This window comes from Oryctolagus cuniculus, chromosome 9 (genome assembly GCF_964237555.1).
Source record: "Oryctolagus cuniculus chromosome 9, mOryCun1.1, whole genome shotgun sequence".
NCBI classification, from domain to species: Eukaryota; Metazoa; Chordata; class Mammalia; order Lagomorpha; family Leporidae; genus Oryctolagus; species Oryctolagus cuniculus.
Genome location: NC_091440.1, coordinates 3,737,383 through 3,761,314, shown reverse-complemented (window position 1 = coordinate 3,761,314; position 23,932 = coordinate 3,737,383). Strand labels below are relative to the sequence as shown.

Here is a 23,932-nt window from a genome sequence, read left to right as displayed (position 1 = left end):
TTCAAATCTTCCTCAACGTGGTTTTCAATAATGTGCAAATGCACCACGTAAATATCATCAAACATCCCCCTGTTTTAGACTCTTTATGCCAATTTTCACCACCTTTTTTCTAATTTGACTACACTGTTACATAATTTTATATGATGGCAAGAAATATCTCCCAACAGAAATATTTTATGCATGCTGTTATTTATTTTCACTTTGAATTTTTAGCTGTCTTAAGTATTCAAATTCAGAGGTACACATAACACACGTATCTTAAGATGTCTGTTAAGATGCCCCCATCCCCTGTGGGAGGTCCTGGGTTCAAGTCTCTGCCCAGCTCTCTACTCCGGCTCCCTGCTAATGCAAATGTCTAAAGTATTTGGGTTCCTGCACCCACATGAGAGACCTGGATTTAGTTCCTGGCTCCCAGCTTTGGTTTGGCCCAACCCTAGCCGTTTGGAACATTTGGGGAATCAACCAGCAGATGGTAAATCTCTGTGTGTGTGTTTGCCTCTCAGTTTTTTTTAAAGATAAACTTATTAAGGTGGAAAAGCAAGGTTGGATGGCTTACAGGTCTGGAAACAGTCTCTCCCCTCAGTGCTTCCTCTCCAGCGGTTCTGGCTCCAAACCACAGATTCAAGTCTGCTGTGTGGTTCTTCTGGGTTTTGTCTCCATTTTGTGCTCAATAGCAAAGCTCCTACTGCCACACATGGGTTTCTCATTGGTAGTGTGGAGAGGATTCAGCCTTCTGTCCTAGGCCTCCAACCCCCACTAGATACACACTCTGCCCAGAGCCCAGCTCCTGGTCACCGTAGCAAACGTATATCCTAGAGAGGTCTTCAGGTGATGATGAGTGCTGTTCACACTCTGGTCACTTAGAATTCTATGGGGCCCAGTGCTGTGGTGTAGCGGGAAAATCCACCACCTGCAGTGCCGGCATCCCATGTGGGTGCTGGTTTGAGTCCCAGCTGCTCCACTTCCGATCCAGCTCTCTGCTATGGTCTGGGAAAGGAGTAGAAGATGGCCCAAGTCCTTGGGCCCCTGCACCCGTGTCGGGAACCCAAAGGAAGCTCCTGGCTCCGGGCTTTGAATCGGCACAGCTCTGGCTGCTGCGGCCATTTAGGGAGTGAACCAGTGGATGGAAGACCTCTCTCTGTCTCTCTCTCTCTGCCTCTGCCTCTCTGTAACTGTGCCTTTCAAATAAATAAATAAATCTTTAAAAAAAGAATTCTGTGGCTACCTTTTCTTTCTCACATATTTTGTTTTGTTGTTTAGGATGGCAGCAGTGCTGCACACAAAGATTTTTGCTCTCCCGACGTAATAATTACTGACCTCTAGTGTACAGAGAGCGCTGTAAAAATGTGTTCAAATATAATTCAGCTGCTATAAAATTTTTAATGGCTCTAATAAAAGATTTAAAATTTTTATTACCATAGGAATTCAAATCATTAAACTCTCAGTGTACGCTTTAGCCATCATAAGGGCTTGGTTCATCATTTCGTAATGAATAAATGAACTCCCCAACTGAATGGCCTCCTACAATGTTTGCCCAACATCTAGAATCTGGAAGGTCCTGTGCTTCAGTTGTCTCATCTCTGTGTAAACAGCAGAAACCTGTGGGGAAGTCCTGAGACCGGCGATGCGGGAATCGTCTTCCTGTGCCCTGAGTGTTCACTGTCACCAGCTTACGGCAGCACAGTGTCCTCGGGCTGGGCTGACAGGTGCACGGGAGTCTGTCTGGAGCCTGCAGACCCTTCCTTCTCAAACCCAACTAACAGGATGCATCCAGAGTAATCCCTCTGACTGGTTCCTGCTGGCGCGTCCACACAGGCAGCCGCTCTCCCTGAGTGTCAGGGGACTTTTAACTGCAAAGTCTCCGCTCAGCGTTGGGATGTGAAGTCACGGTGCGATGGCTTTGGGTATCAAGGTTTAAGAGTGTCTCCACCACCAGTTCCTCTTTGTACCTTGGGTTTTTTTTTTTTTTTTTTGACAGGCAGAGTAGATAGAGAGAGAGACAGAGAGAAAGGTCTTCCTTTGCCGTTGGTTCACCCTCCAATGGCCGCCATGGCTGGCGCTCTGCGGCCGGCGCACCACGCTGATCCGAAGGCAGGAGCCAGGTACTTATCCTGGTCTCCCATGGGGTGCAGGGCCCAAGCACTTGGGCCATCCTCCACTGCACTCCCTGGCCACAGCAGAGAGCTGGCCTGGAAGAGGGGCAACCGGGACAGAATCCGGCGCCCCGACCAGGACTAGAACCCAGTGTGCCGGCGCCGCACTTGGGTGGCGCCGGCCACCTTGGGTTTCTATCATGAGAGAGTTACTAGCTAAACAACCCCTGGAAAAAATCACATCCCTGCCAATGGCCTGTTTCCACAACAAAAGTATAAAATGATGCCTGGCTGAGGGGAGAGGCAGGTTCCATTCAAGAACACGTGCACCTGTTATTCCGGACTGTAGTCAGGTGCCCTTTGGGGGCTTTGCCTAACTTTTTATCTTCAGTTACTCTCAGGTTTACTTGTTTATTATTTATTGAGAACTCTTGATGATTTTGCTTGTCCTTTTAGGAAAACAGTCTGTGGGCTTGGCCCTGATTATTTGGAAGCTGTAGAAGTCCTTGGGACTCTGTCCTTGAAGATAAAGGGCAGAATTGTGAAAGCTCATAGATTTGGTTGCAAGTGGTAGAGAAAGCTCTGCAGTGTTCTCCTGGATTGCCAGCTGGGATAAGCTTTCAAACACTAAATGTACTGTCTGGAAGTCATCGATTTGAATGCATTTTTTGGAGCTCTCTCTCATCGGTGCTGGCAGGTCTCCACTTAAACTTTCATCAATGTGTTCTGCTGTACCTGGGTAGTTTTTAAGAAACAGATTCCTGAAAGCCTGTCACGTGTCTCAGAGCACGTCACATCTTTTTCCCTGTAAGAGAAATGATAGAGTGTAGTCTGCTATTTGTTCTGGTCTGCTATAAATAACTGCACTAGAAACTGTTAGCCTTGTTGGAACCTGGTATTCTGGGAACAGCATTTTACGAGCATTTATTGCCTTTAGCAGAAACGACTTTATTGCTGCATGGGTGACTTGGTTGAATATATCCTAGAAGAGAGCAGAGGGAAGATGGGAGGTCATCACACCCACTGTCCTGTCTTGGGCAGTTAGGGAGCGCTGGGCTGGGTGCCCTTCCCTGTCCTCCCAGCTTCCAGTATTTCATTCTGTCTCATTCTTTTCAGAGCTTGAATTTTTATTTTGACAGGCAGAGTTAGACAGTGTGAGAGAGAGACAGAGAGAAAGGTCTTCCTTCCGTTGGTTCACCCCCCCCCCCCAAATGGCCGCTATGGCCGGCACCACGCTGATCCGATGGCAGGAGCCAGGTACTTCTGGTCTCCCATGGGGTGCGGGGCCCAAGCACTTGGGCCATCCTCCACTGCACTCCCTGGCCATAGCAGAGAGCTGGCCTGGAAGAGGGGCAACCGGGACAGAATCCGGCGCCCCAACCGGGACTAGAACCCGGTGTGCCGGCGCCGCAAGGTGGAGGATTAGCCAAGTGAGCTGCAGTGCCAGCCATTAGGGTTTGAATTCTTAAACTTAGCCCCAAATCCTGCAAACCAAGAAGAGTGGCTGGTTTAATATACTGTAGTTCATGGATGTCTTTGCAGGTAACGTGCCTTAGTATGATATTCTTTCTTGGCCTGTTAGTTTTGTTGGCACACATATAATTTATTGAGCGCCTACTGTATGTCAAGCACTGGGCTAAGTGCTTTATCAGCCTACAATGAAGGTTACTGCAGTAATGTTTAACTACTTTTAGTTGTCTTCTCTTTGCAAGTCCAAGAGTGGAATTAGGTGATGTATGCTGGGTCACAGGAGCAGAGAGCAGTGCAGCCTCACTTCCTTTCATGACGCCACGTGGACTTTCCCGTGTTCTGCTGTTTATTTGTATGTTTTCCTATTGTTCCTGGCTCAGACACAGTGTCCTTTGTGGTCTTACTGTGCAGCTCTGTGAGTTCAAGTATTCCCTTTTTAATAGCTTCATCAAACCTGCTACTTTATGGACTACAAGACTAAATCCTCTCCGGCTGAAAAGCCCATGAAAGTATTTCAGGCATGGAAAGCCAAACACTCTGGGGGGAAAAAATGACCTAAATGAAAGATCCCCACGAGTGAGATCCCAGTGGAAAGAACGGGTCATTAAAGAAGGAGGTACCTTTCTCTCAAGGGAGGAGAGAACTTCCACTTTAACCATGGCCTTGTCTAAATATGATCAGAGTTGGTGAACTCAGGGAGCTTCCATAGCCTTGGCAGCTCATGACAAGAGCCTAGGGTGATTACTGATGCCATGAACAAGAGTGTGAATTTGTTAAGTCAACAACAGGAGTCACTGTGTACTTACTCCTCATGTAGAGATCTCTGTCCTTAATGTGCTGTACGTTGTGACTTAATGCTATAACTAGTACTCAAACAGTATTTTACACTTTGTGTTTCTGTGTGAGTGCAAACTGTTGAAAGCTTTACTTAAAATATTCTAAACTGATCTTCTGTATATAAAGAGAATCAAAAATGAATCTTGATGTGAATGGAAGGGGAGAGGGAGTGGGAGAGAGGAGGGTAGCGGGTGGGAGGGAAGTTATGGGGGGGGGAGCCATTGTAATCCATAAGCTGTACTTTGGAAATTTATATTCATTAAAAAAAAAGACTCCACCCAGAAAAAAAAAAAAGATTAAATCTCGTGTATGTCTTCTGCATGAGAAGCCCAATTGGATGTCCTGTTCTCATCAAATATCTGTCTCTTTCCTTTGGGGACGTATTTCTTATATAGAGCAACCTTTATTGCTTATTAATAAAATACACCATAAATACTTGAACAGTGAGTATCATTTCCTAGACACAGGGTATTTTCGATCAAGTTAATTTGAAAAACCCTGGAAGTATCTTAAACTAATTTTTATTGCAGGGTTTTTTTTAGATACTTTAATAGGCTAACATTCTCCAAAATGTTATAGGACAAGAAGACAGTGCAAAATATTTCAATATAGTTTTTGAAATGAATTTAAATCAGACTATTCATGTGATTCATTTGATGATTATATTTGAGAAAAACATAATGAAAATAAATTCAATTTTGTTACATTTTGTAACTTATCATTGCCCGAATACTTAGTGATTCCAAGTAGACTGCTTTTTTAGGATCTTTTCTCCAAAGTGCTTCTGCTAAAAAGTTGCAAGAATTTTATAATGTTAACTAAAAACACAACCTCGTTTTAAATAGCCAAAGCAGTTGAGCAGCTGATTTATGACAGAAGAAATGCACTGAGCATACAACTGGCCGAGCAATAGTTTTTCCTAGAATTAAAACTGTTCTGTATCAGTCATCAGTGATAACATATATTGTTGAATTTTATGGATAATTAATTTATTCACTTTCCGATATTTCCTCAGCACCTACCATCTGCTGGATACGATCCTGTACACACAGTAGAATCAAAAGACTTTCCTTCAGGGAGCTTATAATGTACTAGAATACATTATAAATTATTAGCTCTGTATATATTGAAAACACTGCGTAGTGGTAATGCCTGTGAGAAAAGTAGAACAGCACAGGGTAGCACACAGCCATGAAGTTTAGGAGGAAGGCTGGAGTTATCCGAGGATGCCCTTGGGCAGTGGGCGGTGCAGAGAGTTGAGGGTTCCGAATCCGGGAGCTGGGCTGTCTGGGGGTGGTGTGACCTGTGTGGCTAGAGTACAGTGAGCCCAGGGTAAGTGGAAACAGAGCTAGAGAGGACTGGAATAGAAGGGGAAACCTGTGAGACTGAATGAGAGAGAGAAAGAGAGAGAGAGAGAGTGATTGGTCGATCGCCATGTACTGGTTCACTCCCCAGAGGCCCGGGATGGCCATGGCTGGGCCACGCCAGGCCAAAGCTTGGACACGGGACTTCAGTCCGGGTCCCCAGTGTTGGTGGCAGTGACCCAGCCACTTGAGCCATGGCCTACTGACAGGAAGCTGGGATTGGGAGCACAGCTGGGACAGGAACCCAGGCAGTCCAGTGCGGGACTGCAGTGTCACCCACTCGGCCAAGTGCCCTCCCTCTGCACGGCGTTGACATGCTACCAGCAGTGAGGAAATCGTCCGGTTCTCTGCGTTCTCACAGTGTTTGCTGCTGTCAGGGCGCTGGTTTCGGCCATCTGAAAAGGTGCAGAGTGGTGTCTCCTTGTCCCCTTGTCTCGTCACTTTGCGTTTCCCTGATAAATGGGATGTACAGCCTCTTCTCACGTCCCTGTCTTCCACCTCACCACATGGAAGACCTGGATTAGGTTCCAGGGTCCTGGCGTCAGCCTGTGCCGTCCCAGATGTTGTAGGCACCTGTGAGTGAACCTGCGGTGGCATATGTGTCTCTGTCTCTCTACTTTCAAGGGAAGTGAGAATACATAAAGGAAAGGAGAGAAGCGGAAGCAGAGGGGCTACTTCCTGAATCACTCTGTGAGGCCAGAAAACCAACTTTAACATCAAAACCAATGAAAGACATTGCATGAAATACAAACTACAGGCCAAGCTCGCTCATTAACACAGGTGCAAACATTTTCAACAAAATACTACCAAACTCAATCCCAACGTACCTGAGCTGCCACCTGCTCTCCCCACAGATGTGCATGCGCAGGAAGCTGGGTTAGAAGTGGAGCTGGGACTTGAACCAGGCACTCCACTGAGCCAAATGCTTGCCCCACTGCTTCTGTCTTCTACGACTGTAGAGAACTGATACATTTTCTCCATTAAGTACTTTGTAGACTCTACCAGTGAAACCATCTGGGACTGGTACATTATGTCTTGGAAGTTATTAATAATTGCTTCAATTTATTTAATAGATGCAGCCTTGTTCAGAAGGTCTGTTTCCTAAGTGAGTTTGGCAGATTTTATCTTTCTAGGAATTGGCCCACTTCATCTACATGATAAATTCTGTGGGTGCAGCGTTGTTCCCGGTAACCCTTCACTATCTTTTCAGTGCCCAGGAGACCCCTAATGCCACCTGCGCTCTTTCATTGATGATTTCAGTCATTGGTGTCTTCTCCACTTTTTCTTTGCTACCTAACACTGGAGGCTAACCAGTTTTGCTGATCTGGGATTGTATTGTTTTCTTTTTTTTATAGAGGCACTAATCTCAATCATGAGGTGCCTGCCTCCCCAAGGTATCCCACCTTCAAACACTATTTCCTTAGGGGTTAGCTTCAATATACGAATTTGCAGAGGGACGTAAGCTTTCAGTCAGTTGCACTGGGTAGTGGAAAAGGCACTGTGTTAGAGTCCTAGGACTGCCCTGATAAAGAACCACGGACATGAAGATTTACTCACACATCTACAGCTGCAACCAAGGTGTCCCAGGCCCCTACTTGTCGCTCCCCGTTTTCGTGGAGGAACGACACAGGACCCTGCGCTGTTCTTTCGTCTGCTCAGCCCTCCCCGGGTTTGCTGCTGGTTCTTCCCGGGTTGGCTACTGTCCCTTCCACCTCCGTGGAAGGGCGGTTCCCCCTGCCACATTCCCCACTTCCGCGGGGGAGCGGCACACCGCCAGCCGCCTCTCTCGGGGGCTGCACAGGTGTTCCCCTTAGATGTTCCTGGTTCATGCCATCTCTCTCCTCCTTTATAGTCCTCCTCTGCCAATCCCAACTCGGCTGCCCACACGCCGAGTACTCTGCTCTCCTCCAATCAGGAGCAGGTCCTGCTGTTTATTGGTTGAACTGGAGGCAGCTGTGTAGAAGCTGTTTCCTCCTCTCCCAGCACCATATTGTGGGAGAGCAGATGCATAGAATAAGTCTTAATTCCAGTAACCTAGTCTAGTCCGAGCTGCTCCCCACACCTACTCCCTTTAAGAACTTGCTGCCCGGGGTGGGAGAGACCCTCTGTCCTGCCTTCCGGTTCTTGGCACTTCCTCCCAGCTGGCCCCATAACCCCATCTGTATAACAGCTTCACGTGGCTGTCTTCCTTCCATGTCTGTATCTGTCTCCGTACTTCTCTGGTCTTATGAGGCCAGGAGGCATCCTGGATTAACCAGTTAGTTAACTAGGCACATCTGCAGTGGCTGGTTTCCAAACAAGGCCACGTTCAGAGGTGCTGGGGTGAGGGTTTCAAGATGTTATTTCTGATGGATGCAGTGGGACCCCTGATGGGCATACAGGGGTAATATGTACTGCTTTTTTTTTCTTTTCAACTTTTATTTAATAAATATAAATTTCCAAAGTACAACTTTTGAATTATAGCAGCTTTTCCCCCCACAACCTCCCTCCCACCCTCAACCATCCCATCTCCCACTCCCTCTCCCAACCCATTATTCATCATGATTCATTTTCTTTTTTTTTTTTAATTTTTTTTTGACAGGCAGAGTGGACAGTGAGAGAGAGAGACAGAGAGAAAGGTCTTCCTTTTTGCCGTTGGTTCACCCTCCAATGGCCGCCGTGGCCAGTGCGCTGCGGCCAGCGCACCACACTGATCCGATGGCAGGAGCCAGGTACTTATCCTGGTCTCCCATGAGGTGCAGGGCCCAAGTACTCGGGCTATCCTCCACTGCACTACCTGGCCACAGCAGAGAGCTGGCCTGGAAGAGGGGCAACTGGGACAGAATCCAGCGCCCCGACCGGGACTAGAACCCGGTGTGCCGGCGCCACAAGGTGGAGGATTAGCCTAGTGAGCCGCGGCGCCAGCCATGATTCATTCTCAATTATCTTTATATACAGAAGATCAACTTAATATATACTAAGTAAAGATTTCAAGATTTCAACAGACTGCACCCACACAGACACACAAAGTATAGAGTATTGTTCGGATAGTAGTTTTACCATTAATTCTCATAGTACAACACACTAAGAGCAGAGGTCCTACATGGGGGATAGGTGCACAGTGACTCCTGTTGTTGATTTAACAATTGACACTCTTATTTATGATGTCAGTAATCACCCAAGGCTCTTGTCATGAGCTGCTAAGGCCATACAAGTAATATGTACTGCTTTTGCGGGAAATTCAAAACTATATGCAACTAAAATATCCCGAGAGCTTCAGCACGTATCAAAGTGGTATTTACTGCAGTGCCAGAAGAGGGACCAGCGTTGTGGCGAACCAGAAGCCACTGCCAGCATTCCGTGTGAACGCTGGTTTGAGTCCCGGCTGCTTCACTTCCAATTCAGCTCCCTGCTACTGTGTCTGGGGAATCAGCAGATGATGGCTCCTCTTCTTGGGCCCCTGCCACCCATGTGGGAGACCCAGATGGAGTTCCAGGCTCCTGGCTTCGGCCTGGCCCAGCACTGGCCAGTGTAGCCTTTTGGGTAGTGAACCAGCAGATAGAAGATCTCTCCCTGTCTCTCTGTCTCCCTCCCTTCCTCCATTCCTCGTCCTCTTCCTGTCAAATAAATAAATCTCTTTTAAAAATGCCATTTGATGTTCTCATTTACATCTCAGTATTAATAAGAGAATTATTAACAGGTAAAACAGTTTGTAAGTATACATTGAGATTAAATTACTCATAACATAAATCAATAAATGTTTATTTATAGGACATGTGTATCCATTGGTTCAAATGCCATCTGTTTTCATTTAACTATTTTTGCTAAAGATTATTTATTTATTTGAAAATCAGAGTTACAGAGAGAGAGAGAAAAAAAAAAACAGGGAGAGATCTTCCATCCGTTGGTTCACTCTCCAGTTGGCTGCAATGGCCAGGACTGGGTCAGGCTAAAGTCAGGAGCCAGGAGCTTCCAGGTCTCTTGCATGGGCGGCAGGGGTCCAAACACTTGGGCCATCTTCCACTGCTTTTCTTAGGCCATTAGCAAGGAGCTGGATCAGAAGTGGACCAGCCAGGACTCAAACCAGCACCCACATGGGATGCTGATGTTGCTGGCGGCAGCTTTAGTCGCTAAGCCACAATGCAACCCCCTGGTTTCATTGTTGTTTTTTCCAACATCTATTTATTTACTTGAAAGGCAACATGACAGACAGTATGAGAGAGACTGATCTTCTGTCCTCTGGTTCACTCTCCACATGGATGCAGCAGCCTGCCTGAGACAGGAGGAATCCAGGAGCCTAGAACTCTGGATGGCAGAGGCCCAAAACCTTGGCCCATCATCTACTGCATTCCCAGGCCTATTAACAGGGAACTGGGTCAGAAGCAGGGTAGCCATGACTGGACCCTGAGACGGGATACAGATGTTGCAAGGGTAGCTTGAAGCGTTGCTCCACGGAGCAGCCCCTGTGTGCCATCTGAAGTGCAGTAAATGCAATCCCTGTTTAGGGGGAGTGATGCAGCCGAGACCCAAATACAGCTCCAGGAACGTGGGGTTAGGGCAGCTTGGAAGTTGATCACCCTTCAGTTGCAGTAGAGAGAGAGTGTGCTTAGGTCTCCTGGTAGGAACTAGGCAGTCCTTAACAGCAGAAGTTATCTGAGGGCTGCTGGTGACTGTGTTTATATAACGTGGCGGCTTTCATTCCCCTGTTGAAAATCAGCCATGATATTATTGATGGATCTTCTCACAGAAGCCGGATGGGAAGAGCTTCCTTACATCTACACTGTACAAGCAAAAATGTTTTTGTTGAACTATACATTAAATACTCTTAATTTGGAAATTCTTTTTTGAGTGAGATGAAGGCTACTAGTTTTGGTCAGTTTAAGAAATTTTATATCTGGTGATTAGGTGTAGGATGGAAATTCAGAAGACATTTCACACACATGCACACACGCATGCACACACATACACATGTGTGTACACTCACATGCACAATACATGCACACATGTGTACACTCGCATGCATGCACTCACATGCACACACATGCATGCACACGTGTGTACACTCACATGCACGCGTGTGTACACTCACATGCATACACACATGCAAACATGCATACACATGCACGCGTGTGTACACTCACATGCACGTGCACACACACATGCATGCACATGTGTGCATTCCCACAGGGCATAGTCTATTAGAGGGCACCACATATCACTTGGTTCTCTTGAATCCTGCTTTCGCCTGCTGTCACTCTCGACATCCTTTCCACTCCCCCAGTTCCCAATCCATATTTGTAAAATATTGTTATTTTAAAATATTAAAGACTTAGGAGATATGCAGATTGCTAGGGCTGTTACTACTGTATCATAACATTTTCAGACCAGGCTTTACAATATAAAGCCAAGTGCGTCATGAAATTCTCAATCCTTTAGTTTCCCAGTTCCTGAAAAAAAAAGAAGAAAAGAAAAACCCTGCATACAACCAAATGGACACTCAACACAGGAGAAAATTAACATCAGAGTTCAGTGTTGATTCCTCATTCTGCACAGAAAGTATCAAGCTGTGTATCCAAGGAGGCAATATAATTAATGCACTTGTCAGTTCAACAGTGTTTTTCTCTCATTTTTATATACTGAACTCTTATTTCCAAGGAATAAAGTATAGAATGTAAAAGGGCATTTCAAACAGGTATTTTAGAACAGCAAATTGCTTGGTAGTTAAAATGTTGAGGAAGGCGCTGTGTCCCACGTAGGAGCACATGGCTTCAATATCTGGCTCCGGCTCCTGACTCCATTTGCCTGCTGATGCACACCCTGGGATGCGACAGTGAGGCCTCAAATTCTCGGGCCCCTGCCACCCACATGGGAGACCTGTGTTGAAGCCTCAGATCCCAGCTTTGGCCCAGCCCAGCCCCGGAAGTTGGTGGCCATCTGGAGAGTGAACCAGCAGATTAGAGCTCTCTGTGTCTCTGCACTCCTCTCTCTCTCTCTCTCTCCACCTCCACCCCCTACACATTTAGAAATCTCTATATCTACCTCTAATCTTTCTGTTTTCCACCTCTCAAATTTCAAACATATTACCTTCATATCTTAGAAGAGAAAAAATAAATTATTTTAGGACACACATAAAGTCTCATAAATGTGTAATGTGAAGAGTGATTTTTTATTGAATTGTTTCTTCTTACTTCACAAAATTGGGTAAATTGATTTCCTGTGCCAAGAGGTTCAAAGTATTTTTTAAAGTAAGAACTAAGAGCATAAACATGCTACTGACTCCAAATCCCGTGTGTTATTTCCCCTTTACTCTGCCAGAAATTAAATCTTTCTGGTAATGTGAGGGCTTCTCCTGACCTTTCGAGGAAGCTCCTTGCTTTGTAACCCATCAGCTCTTTAGTTCTAAAGGGACCCATTATCCTTTAAAACCGCACGTTTACTTCTGAGTCAGATGATAATAAAAACCAGATGTGAATCTTACCAGTGACGTTCATATTCATCTTAATGTGAAGTAAAAATAATGAATTTTGAGATGTAATTAATCCATGCAAAGGGGAAAGTGTGAGTGTGTGTGTGTGTGTGTGTGTGTGAGAGAGAGAGAGAGAGAGAGAGAGAGAGGGAGAGAGAGAGAGGGAGGGAGGGAGGTGTCAGTCAAGGCAGCCAGGTGTTCCCACGCATCAGAGCCCGTTGGCTCTCAGGCCTTCTCAAGGTCTGAATGTTCCAGCTCAAAAGTGGGTCTGGAGGGCCCTGGCTCTCGGGGTGCAGGCTTTGCCCCCAGGAGTTTTCGGGCTCAGTCTGTTGTAGCTTGAGAAACAGCAAAAGTTCTGCTTGCCGGGGTGTTTCGCTCTAGTGTGCTGAGTGTTCCTCTCAGCCTGGAGGGTGCCCTTTTGTGTCCAGACGTTCTTCCCAAATGCAGATACTTCACACGGTTATGTGAAACAGTACTGCCAGCCTCCCTAAGGGAACTCGGATCTTTCACGGTGGGACCTGGGAAGAGCCAGGTTCTGTTTTCCCCGGGGACCAGAGAAAGAGCTCCACACAGAGAATGAATTAGAAAGTCTTGGGCATCCAGAAAAGAGACAGAAGGAAACCGAGGCATGGATTTCTCAGGGTCAGGTACTAGGGACACCTACCTACTCCAGGAATACCAGGGGCCCACTCTTGGAACTATTGATCCACAGACCTTTTGTCTTCAGGCCCTGGACTCTCTGTAGAGTTAAATATTTCATTAATAGCTGCGTGTTCTTCAGCATTGGCACAATGATCTTCTACATCGCCTCCTGTATTCCTTAGTGGAGAATTATCACTTTCAAGGGTGCTTGTCTGCATGTATGCTCCCTTGTAGCAGTCCACTGAAACGTGGACTAGGCACTCCTGGTGAGGATACCCTCCAGGAAGCTGTAAACACTCCCTAGGATGTGAGAGCCGTTTTGCTGGCTGTACCGTGTCCTGTGATCCAAACTTCTCGCACCTGTTTCCTATTATTAGCACTTCACTACAGCTGTGTTTTCTCTTCGTTTCTTTTCATCTCCACAACAGACCACCTGTCCCCAGTAGTGACACAGACACTAAGTAACTGATGCAGGGTTCCTGGGGCCGACACGTGAGCAGGCAGGAACCTGCGGCTGCCACTAGGCGTCCTCAGGTGCTCTGCTGTCCCTGCGAGGGCCCTGGCACAGACACATCCTCAGGGCCACGTGGCTGAGAGAGACTGTGTGTTCTCAGCACCAGAAGGGGGCGTGCAGGCACCTTTTCCAGGTGGTGTATAGGATTGTTGTGCCCTGTTCTTACGTGATAGGAAACCAACACATGAGGACCTTAGGGAGTTTGCCTGGACCTTAAAAGTAATGGGTGGAAGGACCAGGATTGCATCACACGTGTGCGACCCTGGAGCCTGAGCGCTAACCACTGTGCCACACTCCCTCTCTAAGGGGGGCAGCAAGGAAGGCAGTGAGGGTGCCTTCGGAAGAGTGAGACACCTGGAACAGGGACATTCAGCATGAAGAAGTAGTAACTCGGGGAGGAGCATGAGTGGGAGTGCCAAAGAATGACAGAGCCGAAGATGTAGGGAGCAGCTGGCCTCCCAAAGTGAAGGTGTGAACCCCGAAAGGTGAAACCCTAGAAGAACCTCCAAGGATTGAGGGTTAGTCCCTCGGAGAAAGTGTGTTCCTGGGACCTGCTGGATGGTGGGGCTTCACCCAGATGCCGGAGGCTGGTTCTGGCAACAAGGAAGCTCCCTGCTGGGCGTCGGCAGAACTGGCTGGCTGGCTTGCACACGCCGGGTCCCCACTCCCACAGGCAGCAGCGCCCCAGCAGCCCGGGGGGACATCCCAGCCCTGCTGACCACCCCTGCCCCATGCCCAGGTGGTCCACTCACTCCAGCAGCCCTGTCTCCCAGAGCGCTTAGCTTCATCCTCTCAGTCAAGCCAGAGAATTGTGGCATCACAGACTCATTAGAGACAGGCCACCGTTGTATCCAAGTTTCGGTGAGCCAACAAGGAGGCAGCCTGAGCCATCGCCAGCTGCAGGAGCTGCCGTGTCGCATCTACAGTCTCCACTAAGTGCACCCGTGTCGTGAATTCATACTGCGCAGTCATTTGGCCAAGAATTCAAGTATACGTGTGTCCTCCAGATGTGCGTGTGTGTGTGTGTGTGTGTGTGTGCAGTCTCATACCTTTGCGATGTGATGGAACGTGGTGTTTGCTCCCCTGTGAAGGGGAGTGAAATTTCTCCAAAGGTTTGAGTGCAGCAGAAACAGAGGCTGGTGGGGGAGATGTGGAAGAAAATAAACATCGCCTGTCAAGGCCTTTGTCCCAGGTGAAGTCATCCAGGGCTTTTAGGGGAACCGAGGGGCTTCTTCTCAGACAGAGAGGGGGAGGCTCTCGGGGACTGGAAGCTTTGCTATTGTCTGTTTCATTGACTCTAGCGAGATCCTGCATTCCAAGTGTCAGAATCGCATCTCAACACAACCCATGAGGACTTGCAGGTCAAAACTCCGACAGATTAGGAATCCTGCTGACATTTTGTGACAGCATTCAGTACGCCTGCCCCTGCTATTTGACTCTCAGCCACACACGCTCTCAGTGTGAGTGCACGCGCTCTCAGGTGCACCGTGTCTGGTTCTCCACTTGCGACTTGAGCTGACAGTGAAAGGACTTTGTTTCTGTTCCTTTGCGTCATAGCCGTCACTGCCCACAGGGGACCCTGTGCCACACCACAGCCCTGTAGTCACCGTTGCTGCCGCCAGGGCTGGTGCTCCAGCCCCTTGGACTCCCACAGCACTTGCTCCTGTTGGCACTTAAGCACAGTCTGCCACAGGTGGTGGCTCACATGGCACACCCCGTGTGCTGTGGATAACTGACGCCTGCCCCACCTGCACGGATCTTGGCCCAGACGACAGCTGTCCCAATCCCAAACGCCACCTGGGAGAGGCCGCTCTTGGGGACCACTCCATTTTTTTGAAAAGAGTCTGGTTAGGGTCTAGCCAGGAGCCAAAATTCTCCGCAACAGTCTGAACGATGAGAACCGAACATGAATCATTGCTGATGACTAAGAAGGAGCCAGCCTCGGAGTACGATCCAGGGATGGCAGGTGCAGGGGTGAAGGAGGGGACCCAGGACAGGGACGTTCTCAGAAACGCCCCCTCTGCTGCAGCGGGGGCTTGACCTCATTGCAGAGGGTGTGGCTGAGGCAAGTTTCAGCAAGGTGCCTCCCGCCAGGGCTGGCGGGCAGGAAGCGGTCGCCAGCAAAACTTGAGGAGGACATTGGCTGGTGTGCAACAATGTCCTGGTGGGGTGCTGGGGAGACTCACTGAGGGTCAAGCACCACTGAGCCTCCTGGGCCCCAAAGCCAAGCCTTGGAACCCCAAGACCACAGTCCCCCCACCCCACCCCGCCTTCACAGTGTGCCTTTAGCGCCCTCTACTGGCAAGAACCAGTCCTGTCCCAGCTGGGAAAGGAGCAAAGGCAGGAGCCCAGCACCAGCGCAGAGGGGCTGTGGCCTGGACGGGTTGGTGCTTGACTGGCACAGCACAGAGACCTGGAATCACTTCTCTCATGTTCCAGCTTTCCAGGGCTCCGCCTCCCAACAGAGGCAGACATGAAGAACAGCTCACCTTGTTGGATTAAACAGAGAAAAACATCCATCATCTTCCTAAGTGTGATGTACTGTGTTAGAAACTGCTTTGCCCAGGGCCAGCGCTGTGGCACAGTCTGTTAAACCTCTGCCTCTGGCGCCGGCATCCCAAATGGATGCCAGTTCAAGTCTCAGCTGCTCCACTTCCAATGCAGCTCTCGGCCAAGGCCTGGGAAAGCAGTGGAAGAGGGCGTGGGTCCTGCGTCCCTGCAGAAGACGCTCCTGGCGTCAGCCATTGTTGCAGCTGTTTGGGGAGTGAACCAGACCTCTGTCTTTTCTGCTGTCTGTCTGTAACTCTGCTCTCAAATAAACAAATAAATCTTAAATTTCTCTCTGCAGTTCAATAGAAAGAGTCACAAATGTGGAAAAAGTGAAGGCAGGGAATATAATTCCACAGGAATGTTACCTATCAACTCTTGAAAACAAAGGTCATAAAATTTGAAAATGGACATTCTTTGCCTCTGTTTTTAATCATGTGGGCTCCTTATTTTTCAATTGTTTTCTGAGTATGCTCTAGTACCTAATATGTGCGTGTACTGTGGAAGGTGCTAGGAGGATGAGGAGGAACACGGCACGGTCGGTGGCTGTGGCAGCTGCCAGCTCTGAGGAGGGCTGGCTTCTGTCCCGGGAACAACCCCTGGTGGTCCAGCAGCACACACAACGTGGTCATCAGTGACGTGTGATTTCAGTGAAGGAGCCCAGCTAAGCTTCCCCTCACCGTGCTTAGGGAGAAGCTGCCTTTGAAAAGAGCACCAGGACTTCTCGATGTGTAGAAGACACTGTCTCCCAGTGCACCGCCCGCTCAGCCCCAAGTTAATTTCCTGTTTCCGTTGTGATTGATGGTACTTCATCGTCTGCCCAGGCGCTTGCATATATGGTTTTCTTTTCTTTTAAGATTGATTTATTTATTTGAAAGTCAGAATTACACAGAGAGAGGGAGACACACACACACACACATACAGAGAAATAGAATTATACGCTGTCACTGAAGTGCAGAGCTCCTGAAGTCTCTCAGTACATCTATCAGGTCTATGACAGCATTTTGAAAAACTAATAAACTGGTCCAGTACCCCGGTCACCATGTCATCGGTGCAAGCCAAGAACTCTTAACTGGAAGAAATTGTGTTGCTGTGTAGAATCTGAACCCAAACACACTGAGGCCACCCACCAAGGTAGTGACTAGTCTAACCTGTGCTAGCATTAGGGCACAACCTGTTGGATAGTGTTAGCTTCCTGCAGACATTTGTAACCACGCTTCAATCACTTCCCTCCTCTCGCCACCTGCTGCTGCTGTCTGTCCTTACTGTGGGCTTCTCCATGCTGTGCCAATGGCTGGCTTTTTCTATACCCTCTTTTGAGTGTAGTTGGATATTTTGTCATCAAGAGCTCATTTCAAAAGCAGAAAATGACAACAAATATTAAAGCAAGGAAAAGTATCACTGAAAAAAAATTCAAAGAACAAGAAAGGAAGGAGAGAGGGTGGAAGCGTGGGCGGGAGGGAGGGTGGGGGGAGTGTCACTGTGCTCCTATTCTGTGTATATGAAATACATGAAATTTGCTTATTTATATATAAATAAAAACCAAAAATCCTGACCTGAGAAAAGAGGATGTGCCTAAAGTAATATTTCTCAAACTATGAATAACAAAAATTCAGTTGAATGTACTAAGAAGAGAACTTGATGTCTTCAGGACCTTAAGATTGGGCTGGAAAATGCTTTGGCGGCTGTCATTGTGGTGTCGCAGCTAAAGCTGCTGCCTGGGAGGCCAACATCCCCTGTGGGTGTTAGTTTGAGTCCCAGCTGCTTTACTTCCAATCCAGCTCCCTGCTGATGACCTGGGAAAGCAGCAGAAGATGGCCTGAGTGTTTGGGCCCCTGCACCCACGTGGGAGACTAGAAGAGGCTCCTGGCTCCTGGGTTTGGCCTGTCCCAGCCCTGGCCATTGCCACCATCTGTGGATGAAATGTCTCGCTCTCTGTCTCTCCTTCTCTCCCTGTAACTCTGACTTTCAAATGAATAAATAAATCTTTAAAAATGGCATGCTTTCCTAGGAAAATGAAAACTCAGTATAAGTGACAGCTTTCTCACTCTGTTCAGATAAAGGAACCCCTTTACATGGTTATAGAAAATTGAGGTAAGCAATACAGCTTATCTTGGGAGACAATTTTAATATATAGAATATTTTACCACTTTAATCTTCTTCTTTATTTGTTTTTGCAATATATTTGGAGTTCTTTAGAAAGAAGTCCAACTTGAGAAGTTATAGGGAAAATGTTTATTTATAAACAGAATGACAGAAGACAAAAGTCCTAAATATTTATATAGAAATGTGAATATGAGTCGCATTTTTATGTCAAGTTATGAATTTTGAGAGCTTAAGAACTATATTACTGGGGCTGGCATTGAGACATAGCAATGCCAACATTCCAAATGGGCACCAGTTTGTGTCCCGGCTGCTCCACTTCCAATCCAGCTCCCTGCTGATGGCCTGGGAAAAGCAGCAGAGGATAGCCCAAGTGTGTAGGCCCCTGCCCTCACATGAGAGACCTGGAGGAAGCTCCTCGCACCTTGTCTTGGCCTGGCCCAGCCCTGGCTGTTTTGGCAATGTGGGGAGTGAACCAGCGGTTGGAAGATATCTATCTCTCCATCTCTCTGTAATTCTGACTTCCAAATAAATTTTAAAAAAGAACCATGTTATCATTGTCACACAGAGTCCTATTGCCTCGAGAAAATAGCGGAAAACTTGCACCCTGAATGTATGCCCATGCTATTGGGAGGCATATGGAAAACCTTAGAGGATGGGTGTGTGTTCACATCATGCCCTCGGGGAAAGATATTAGCCGCGTTGGAAAAACTTAGTGTCGCTCATTAAAGGATGTGAGGCATAGCGACCTTCGTGTGATCTGTTTTCAAGAATGAAAGAAGCATTGCAGTTTTTTAAAGATTTATTTGTTTATCTCAAAGGCAGAGTGACAGAGCCAGCAAGGGAGACAGACGTTTCGACTTCTGGTTCACTCCCCAAATGACTGCAAGGGCCAGGGCTGGACAGGGCTGGAGCCAGGAGCCTGGAACTCCATCTGGGCCTCCCACATGGAGACAGGGACCCAACCACTGGGCCATCTTCCACTGCTTTCACAGGCGCATTAAAAGGGAGCCAGAATGGACACGAAGCAGCTGGGACTCAAACAGGCTCTCCAGAATCAGATGCCAGTGTCACAGGTGGTGGCTTCACCCCCTGCATTGCCCCATGGAGGTTAAGCCGGGGCACATCCTGGCTGGATCAGAGCACTCAGAGTTCTGTGCTGATGGGGGCGCTTCGAGGCTAAAAGGTGGAATAATCCTATTTGATGTCGTCAGTCCACTTCTGTTACAGACCAGACAGGGTATGCTTTTAGTTAGAGAACATTTTCTAGGAAGAGGAAAACTAATCTGCAGCCATTAGCAGGGGGTTTATGAAAGCACTGTAGTGTGAAAATGGTTTGCAGACGATTCCTAGTGTATGTGGGGCAAGCTCGTTCAAAGCTACACTTGTTCACAGAGGAGCCCAGCACTCAGACTCTCTGAAGGCTGTGGACACAACTCTGGTCTTAGAAGCAAAGGAGACAAAGCCGGGCCATCTCAACAGATGCCAATTGCCTCATTGATTGTTTCAGGCTGAAGTCACTTGAGGAAGTGGCACGTCAGATGGGCCGTTTGGCTGTGTTTTCCTGCACGCGGCATGGGATGAAGATTCTGCGGGGATGGAAGTCCTTGCAGCAAGGCCAGGAAAGAGCCATGGCCACCAGAGGCTGCAGACTGAGGCTACAGTGGATCTGAACAGCCTTGTGGAATGCCCCTTACCAGCACAGGCTCCTGCTCCCCTCCTTCCGTCTTTTAGTGGCACCCCGGGAATGCCCTGCCCTAGTCCAGAGATCCATTTCTCCTGTCAATCACCATTGCTTGTCTACAGAGCGGAAGAGCGTCATGCTTTGGTACCTTCCTCAGACTTTCCTGTGACGATCCGCATGTGCGTGTAAATGTAATGAAACCTTTATGCTTTCCTGTGGTTAACTAGCCTCGTATTAACTGTGATCCAGCTAAAGAGCTCAGGTAGGAACCAAAGAATGGAGAGGTGACCTCCCTCTCCTCTCCTACGAAACCAGACAGGCTATGGAGCCAGCCGACACAGAGTATGGTGTAGCCGCCATTGATCGATGATTCTGGGTTTAGCAACCCGGGGTGGGAGAGGAAGTAGCTGGTTGCAAGGTGTTGCAAGAGTAGTGAACATTTGGAGAACACAGGAGCCTCTGCAAGTCTGAGTATCTTTGTCTTAAAAATAATTCTAGTGTCCTCCATGATTCTTCAAGGTTATGTCTGACATAAATTAATTCTGGATGTTTCCTGACTAATAGTAAAGTAAATTGTGTACTTGCTTTTCTATCTAACTGTATAGATGATGCTATTTTTTCCTTTTTTTACATAGGCTGGAGCCAATGTCCTTCTCCAGGATGTCAACGGAAATATCCCATTAGATTACGCCATAGAAGGGACAGAATCCAGCTCTATCTTACTGACCTATCTGGACGAGAATGGTAGGCTGCCACTTTGTAAAGCTATAGAAAGAAATAAACTGTTGGATTGTAAGTGTGCATTCCTTCATATGGGCAGTGCTTACATGACTTCTGATTGGTGTCATTTATTTAGATGGTGTAAAATAAGGTATTTTTCTGTTCAGTGTTTCATTGTTCTCTCTGCACTGCACTGCCAGTCTGGTCAAGACAGGTTTTTGCAAGACAGCAGAAATCCAGAGGCCAACAATGAAGGAATGCGTAGCAGGCATCTAAAGTCCATAATTAGCAGGACTGGGTTTCTAATTATATTCTGTTCTCCCCTGGGAGGGGAAGGGACATGAACCAGCACAATTGAATTTTAAGCTAATGAGAGCAAGGTCAAATCAAGTGTATTCTCCCAGGAGCAGGTGGTCTTTGTGAGGACTGGAGAGTGAGGGCTTCAGTGTGCACGGTATACAGGAAGTCCCTCAGGTGACACTTGGAAACCCACATGTCATCAGGAGATGGCCCCCGATCGTGAGGCCGGCTTGCAAAGATGAGACTGAGCCCAAAGTGTGTTCACTGACAGCGTTTAATTAAACCAACCCAGCGTATAATTCTGTGAGGAAGTACAGCCGTGAGAAAACAGGAGGTGTTGGAATCCCTGAGCCCATACAGCACGCAAATACAGAGTGGTGCGTGTTCTTTTTCTGCTGTTTAGGTATAAATACCAACACAGGAATTAGAGTCCCCTCGAGGTTGCCCCTGGAGGGAGCCACACAGTATCTAGACCCCTCCCCTTCTCCTCCTCCTGGAGACGCTCTCCCATTGGCCTCCTTGTCCCCATGCCCACTGCCTCCTCTCTCTCGTTGGCATCTGGGAATGACTTGGAATAATCAAGTCGTGATACTTGAAGAAAGCAGCTCGTTCGTTCTGGAAGCGAAGAAGCCTGGTGATTTCTATCGGTGGGGGCAGGGAAGAGCGGGTGAGGAGCCCTCTGTGCCAAAGGTCGCCGAGTCAGGGCAGACCCCAGCCCCTCGCCCCTCGCCCCTCGCCCCTCCAGACTCCCTGGCTTTTTTGAGACCCTATCAGCTGTGAGTTGATGGAGAAGAGCCCATTGCTTCCACAGGAAACGAAGCTTAGACAAGGCAGATTTCACTGTGGCGAAGGCAGTGCTTTGGGCATTTGCAAAACTCCCCATGTGACACACAGTTCGGAATTTGCAAGGGGAACTTGGCTGTGGCAGTGCCTACAGGACCGGCTGCCGTGGTGTTGCCTGCTTCAGAACCGTCTGGGACAGGTCGATCCTACGTGAAGTGTCCCCACGTCCCTTACACAGAGGCTGCGGACCACGCTGCTTCAGATTCCAGAGCCCTCTGGACTTGGAATGTCTGCACAGACTTTGCTCATTCGGCATCCAAAATCCAAAATTCTGACACTGGAAAAAAATGCTGCAAAACCTAAAGATGTATTTGTTTGAGAGACAGAGTTACAGACAGAGAGAGTGACGGACAGAGAGAAAGGTCTTTCATCCACTGGTACACTCCCCAAATGGCCACAGCAGCCGGAGCTGGACAAATCCGAAGCTAAGAGCCAGGAGCTTCCTCTGGGTCTCCCACATGGGTGCAGGGGCCCAAGGACTTGGTCCATTCTCTGCTGCTTTCCCAGGCCACAAGCAAGGAGCTGGATCAGAAGAGGAGCACCAGCGGCCCTATTGGATGCCAGTGCTACAGGCAGAGGCTTAGTCTACTGTGCCACAGCTCTGGCCCCCAAACCTAAAACTTGTTAAGCATCGTGTGCACTCAAAAAGTTTCAGACTTCAGGCCGGCGCTCCAGCTCACTAGGCTAATCCTCCGCCTTGCGGCGCCGGCACACCAGGTTCTAGTCCCGGTCGGGGCGCCGGATTCTGTCCCGGTTGCCCCTCTTCCAGGCCAGCTCTCTGCTGTGGCCAGGGAGTGCAGTGGAGGATGGCCCAAGTGCTTGGGCCCTGCACCCCATGGGAGACCAGGAGAAGCACCTGGCTCCTGCCTTCAGATCAGCATGGTGCGCTGGCTGCAGCGGCCATTGGGGGGTGAACCAACAGCAAAAGGAAGACCTTTCTCTCTGTCTCTCTCTCTCACTGTTTATAACTCTACCTGTCAAAAAAAAAAAAGTTTCAGACTTGAGAGCATCTCTGTGGATTTCTGATGATGGATGTCAACCTTCTGTAACAACAAGAAGAAACGGAGGTGACAGCTCTGTTTATGGCATTGACAGTGCCGACCGACTCACAGATGTGTGCACGTCTACAAATTCATCAGCTTGCGCGTGTTAACTCTGGAGGTCGAGCACACCTCAGCAACGTGGCGTAAAGATAAAACACAACTGCTGGTGTGCCATCAAAAAAGGAAAAGAAAAGAATTTCTGTGTGCAAAAGTGTTACCATCACTTGTGTGTTTTCCAGTTCACTCGAGCATTCGTTCGATGGGAAGTTTTGGTGTTTGCCTACTATATATTTCCTATGTAAAAGGGAAAAAAAGGTAATGTTTTCATTTCAGAAGGTACCAATTCTGGAAGGTGAGGAGAAAATCGGTCGTAACGGTGGCTGTCACAATCAGTTTGCAAAACCCAAGTTTGCTGGAACAAACTCAATTTATTCCTCTTAAATTTTTAATTCCGTTTTCCGTGCGTGCCTGCTGTTGCCCGGGCTCTGCCTCCACGTCCATCTGCCCTCCCTCCCTCCCTTCCTGTGTCTGTCAGTCTCCCTCCCGCCTGTCTGCATCACCGGCCCATTCCCAGGGAGCGCTGTCTGATTCCATTTATTCTCTGGGCCTGTGGTTGGTGACTCTCGCGTCATCTGCCGTGACAGAGGGCGCTGATGATGTCCTCGCGTATTCCTGAGATTCTGAGATGAGACTCTGTGCCTGGTGGCCCTGTACTTGGGTGCTGTGCATCGCAGGTGGCAGGAGGAGGCAGGCGGCCTCACGAACAGGCAGGTGATATGGAAATTGCTGGTCCTCGTTGTACTGTCACCACCAACGCACACTGTACCCCCGGCACAGCAATTAACCCTGGCTCACCGCCGGCGCTGCACGGGCCGTAAATGAGACAAGCAGGCTCATGGAAGTTTGACGGATTCGAGATGCCCTGGGTGAGGCCAGCCGGCTGGCAGGTGGGGAAAGCCATCGGTTACGAAAGGAGCAGCAGGACGAAGGGGCTGGGGGGCGGGCTCAGCGTGGACCAGGATGCACACACCTGTATGCACGTCCCTGGAAAACGCAAGGGCACTGCTTGGCTCTGCGGGCAGCACTGCCCACTGCCCTCTGCCCCTCCCTGCAAAAGAAAAGTAACTTTGTTCTGCTGAGTTCCTGTCTCCTGTTACTCAGCCACCAGCCCACGGGAACCGCTCCTGCAGCTCTCGGCATTGTGGTCCGTGGTGTTCCCTCCAGCAGTCTCTGTCCTGTTCCCTTCATGACCCCATCCCTGTGCCATTCTCGGGAAAACCCTGTCTTGCCATGATCTCTCCAGAGTCCACCTGCCCTCTCCCCAGCT

The 23,932-nt window shown here is 48.4% G+C and overlaps 1 protein-coding gene across 7 annotated transcripts in view; it reads left to right on the top strand.

Annotated features, from left to right (window-relative positions):
• The window catches only part of MYO16 (myosin XVI), a 697,134-nt gene that overhangs the window by 284,454 nt on the left and 388,748 nt on the right, over positions 1-23,932 (top strand). For all 7 annotated transcript variants that reach the window (XM_070048580.1, XM_051849982.2, XM_051849978.2 and 4 more), the window contains one exon: positions 20,335-20,443. In XM_070048580.1, the coding sequence (XP_069904681.1) occupies positions 20,335-20,443 (109 nt within the window). The remainder of the gene's footprint in view (positions 1-20,334; positions 20,444-23,932) is intronic.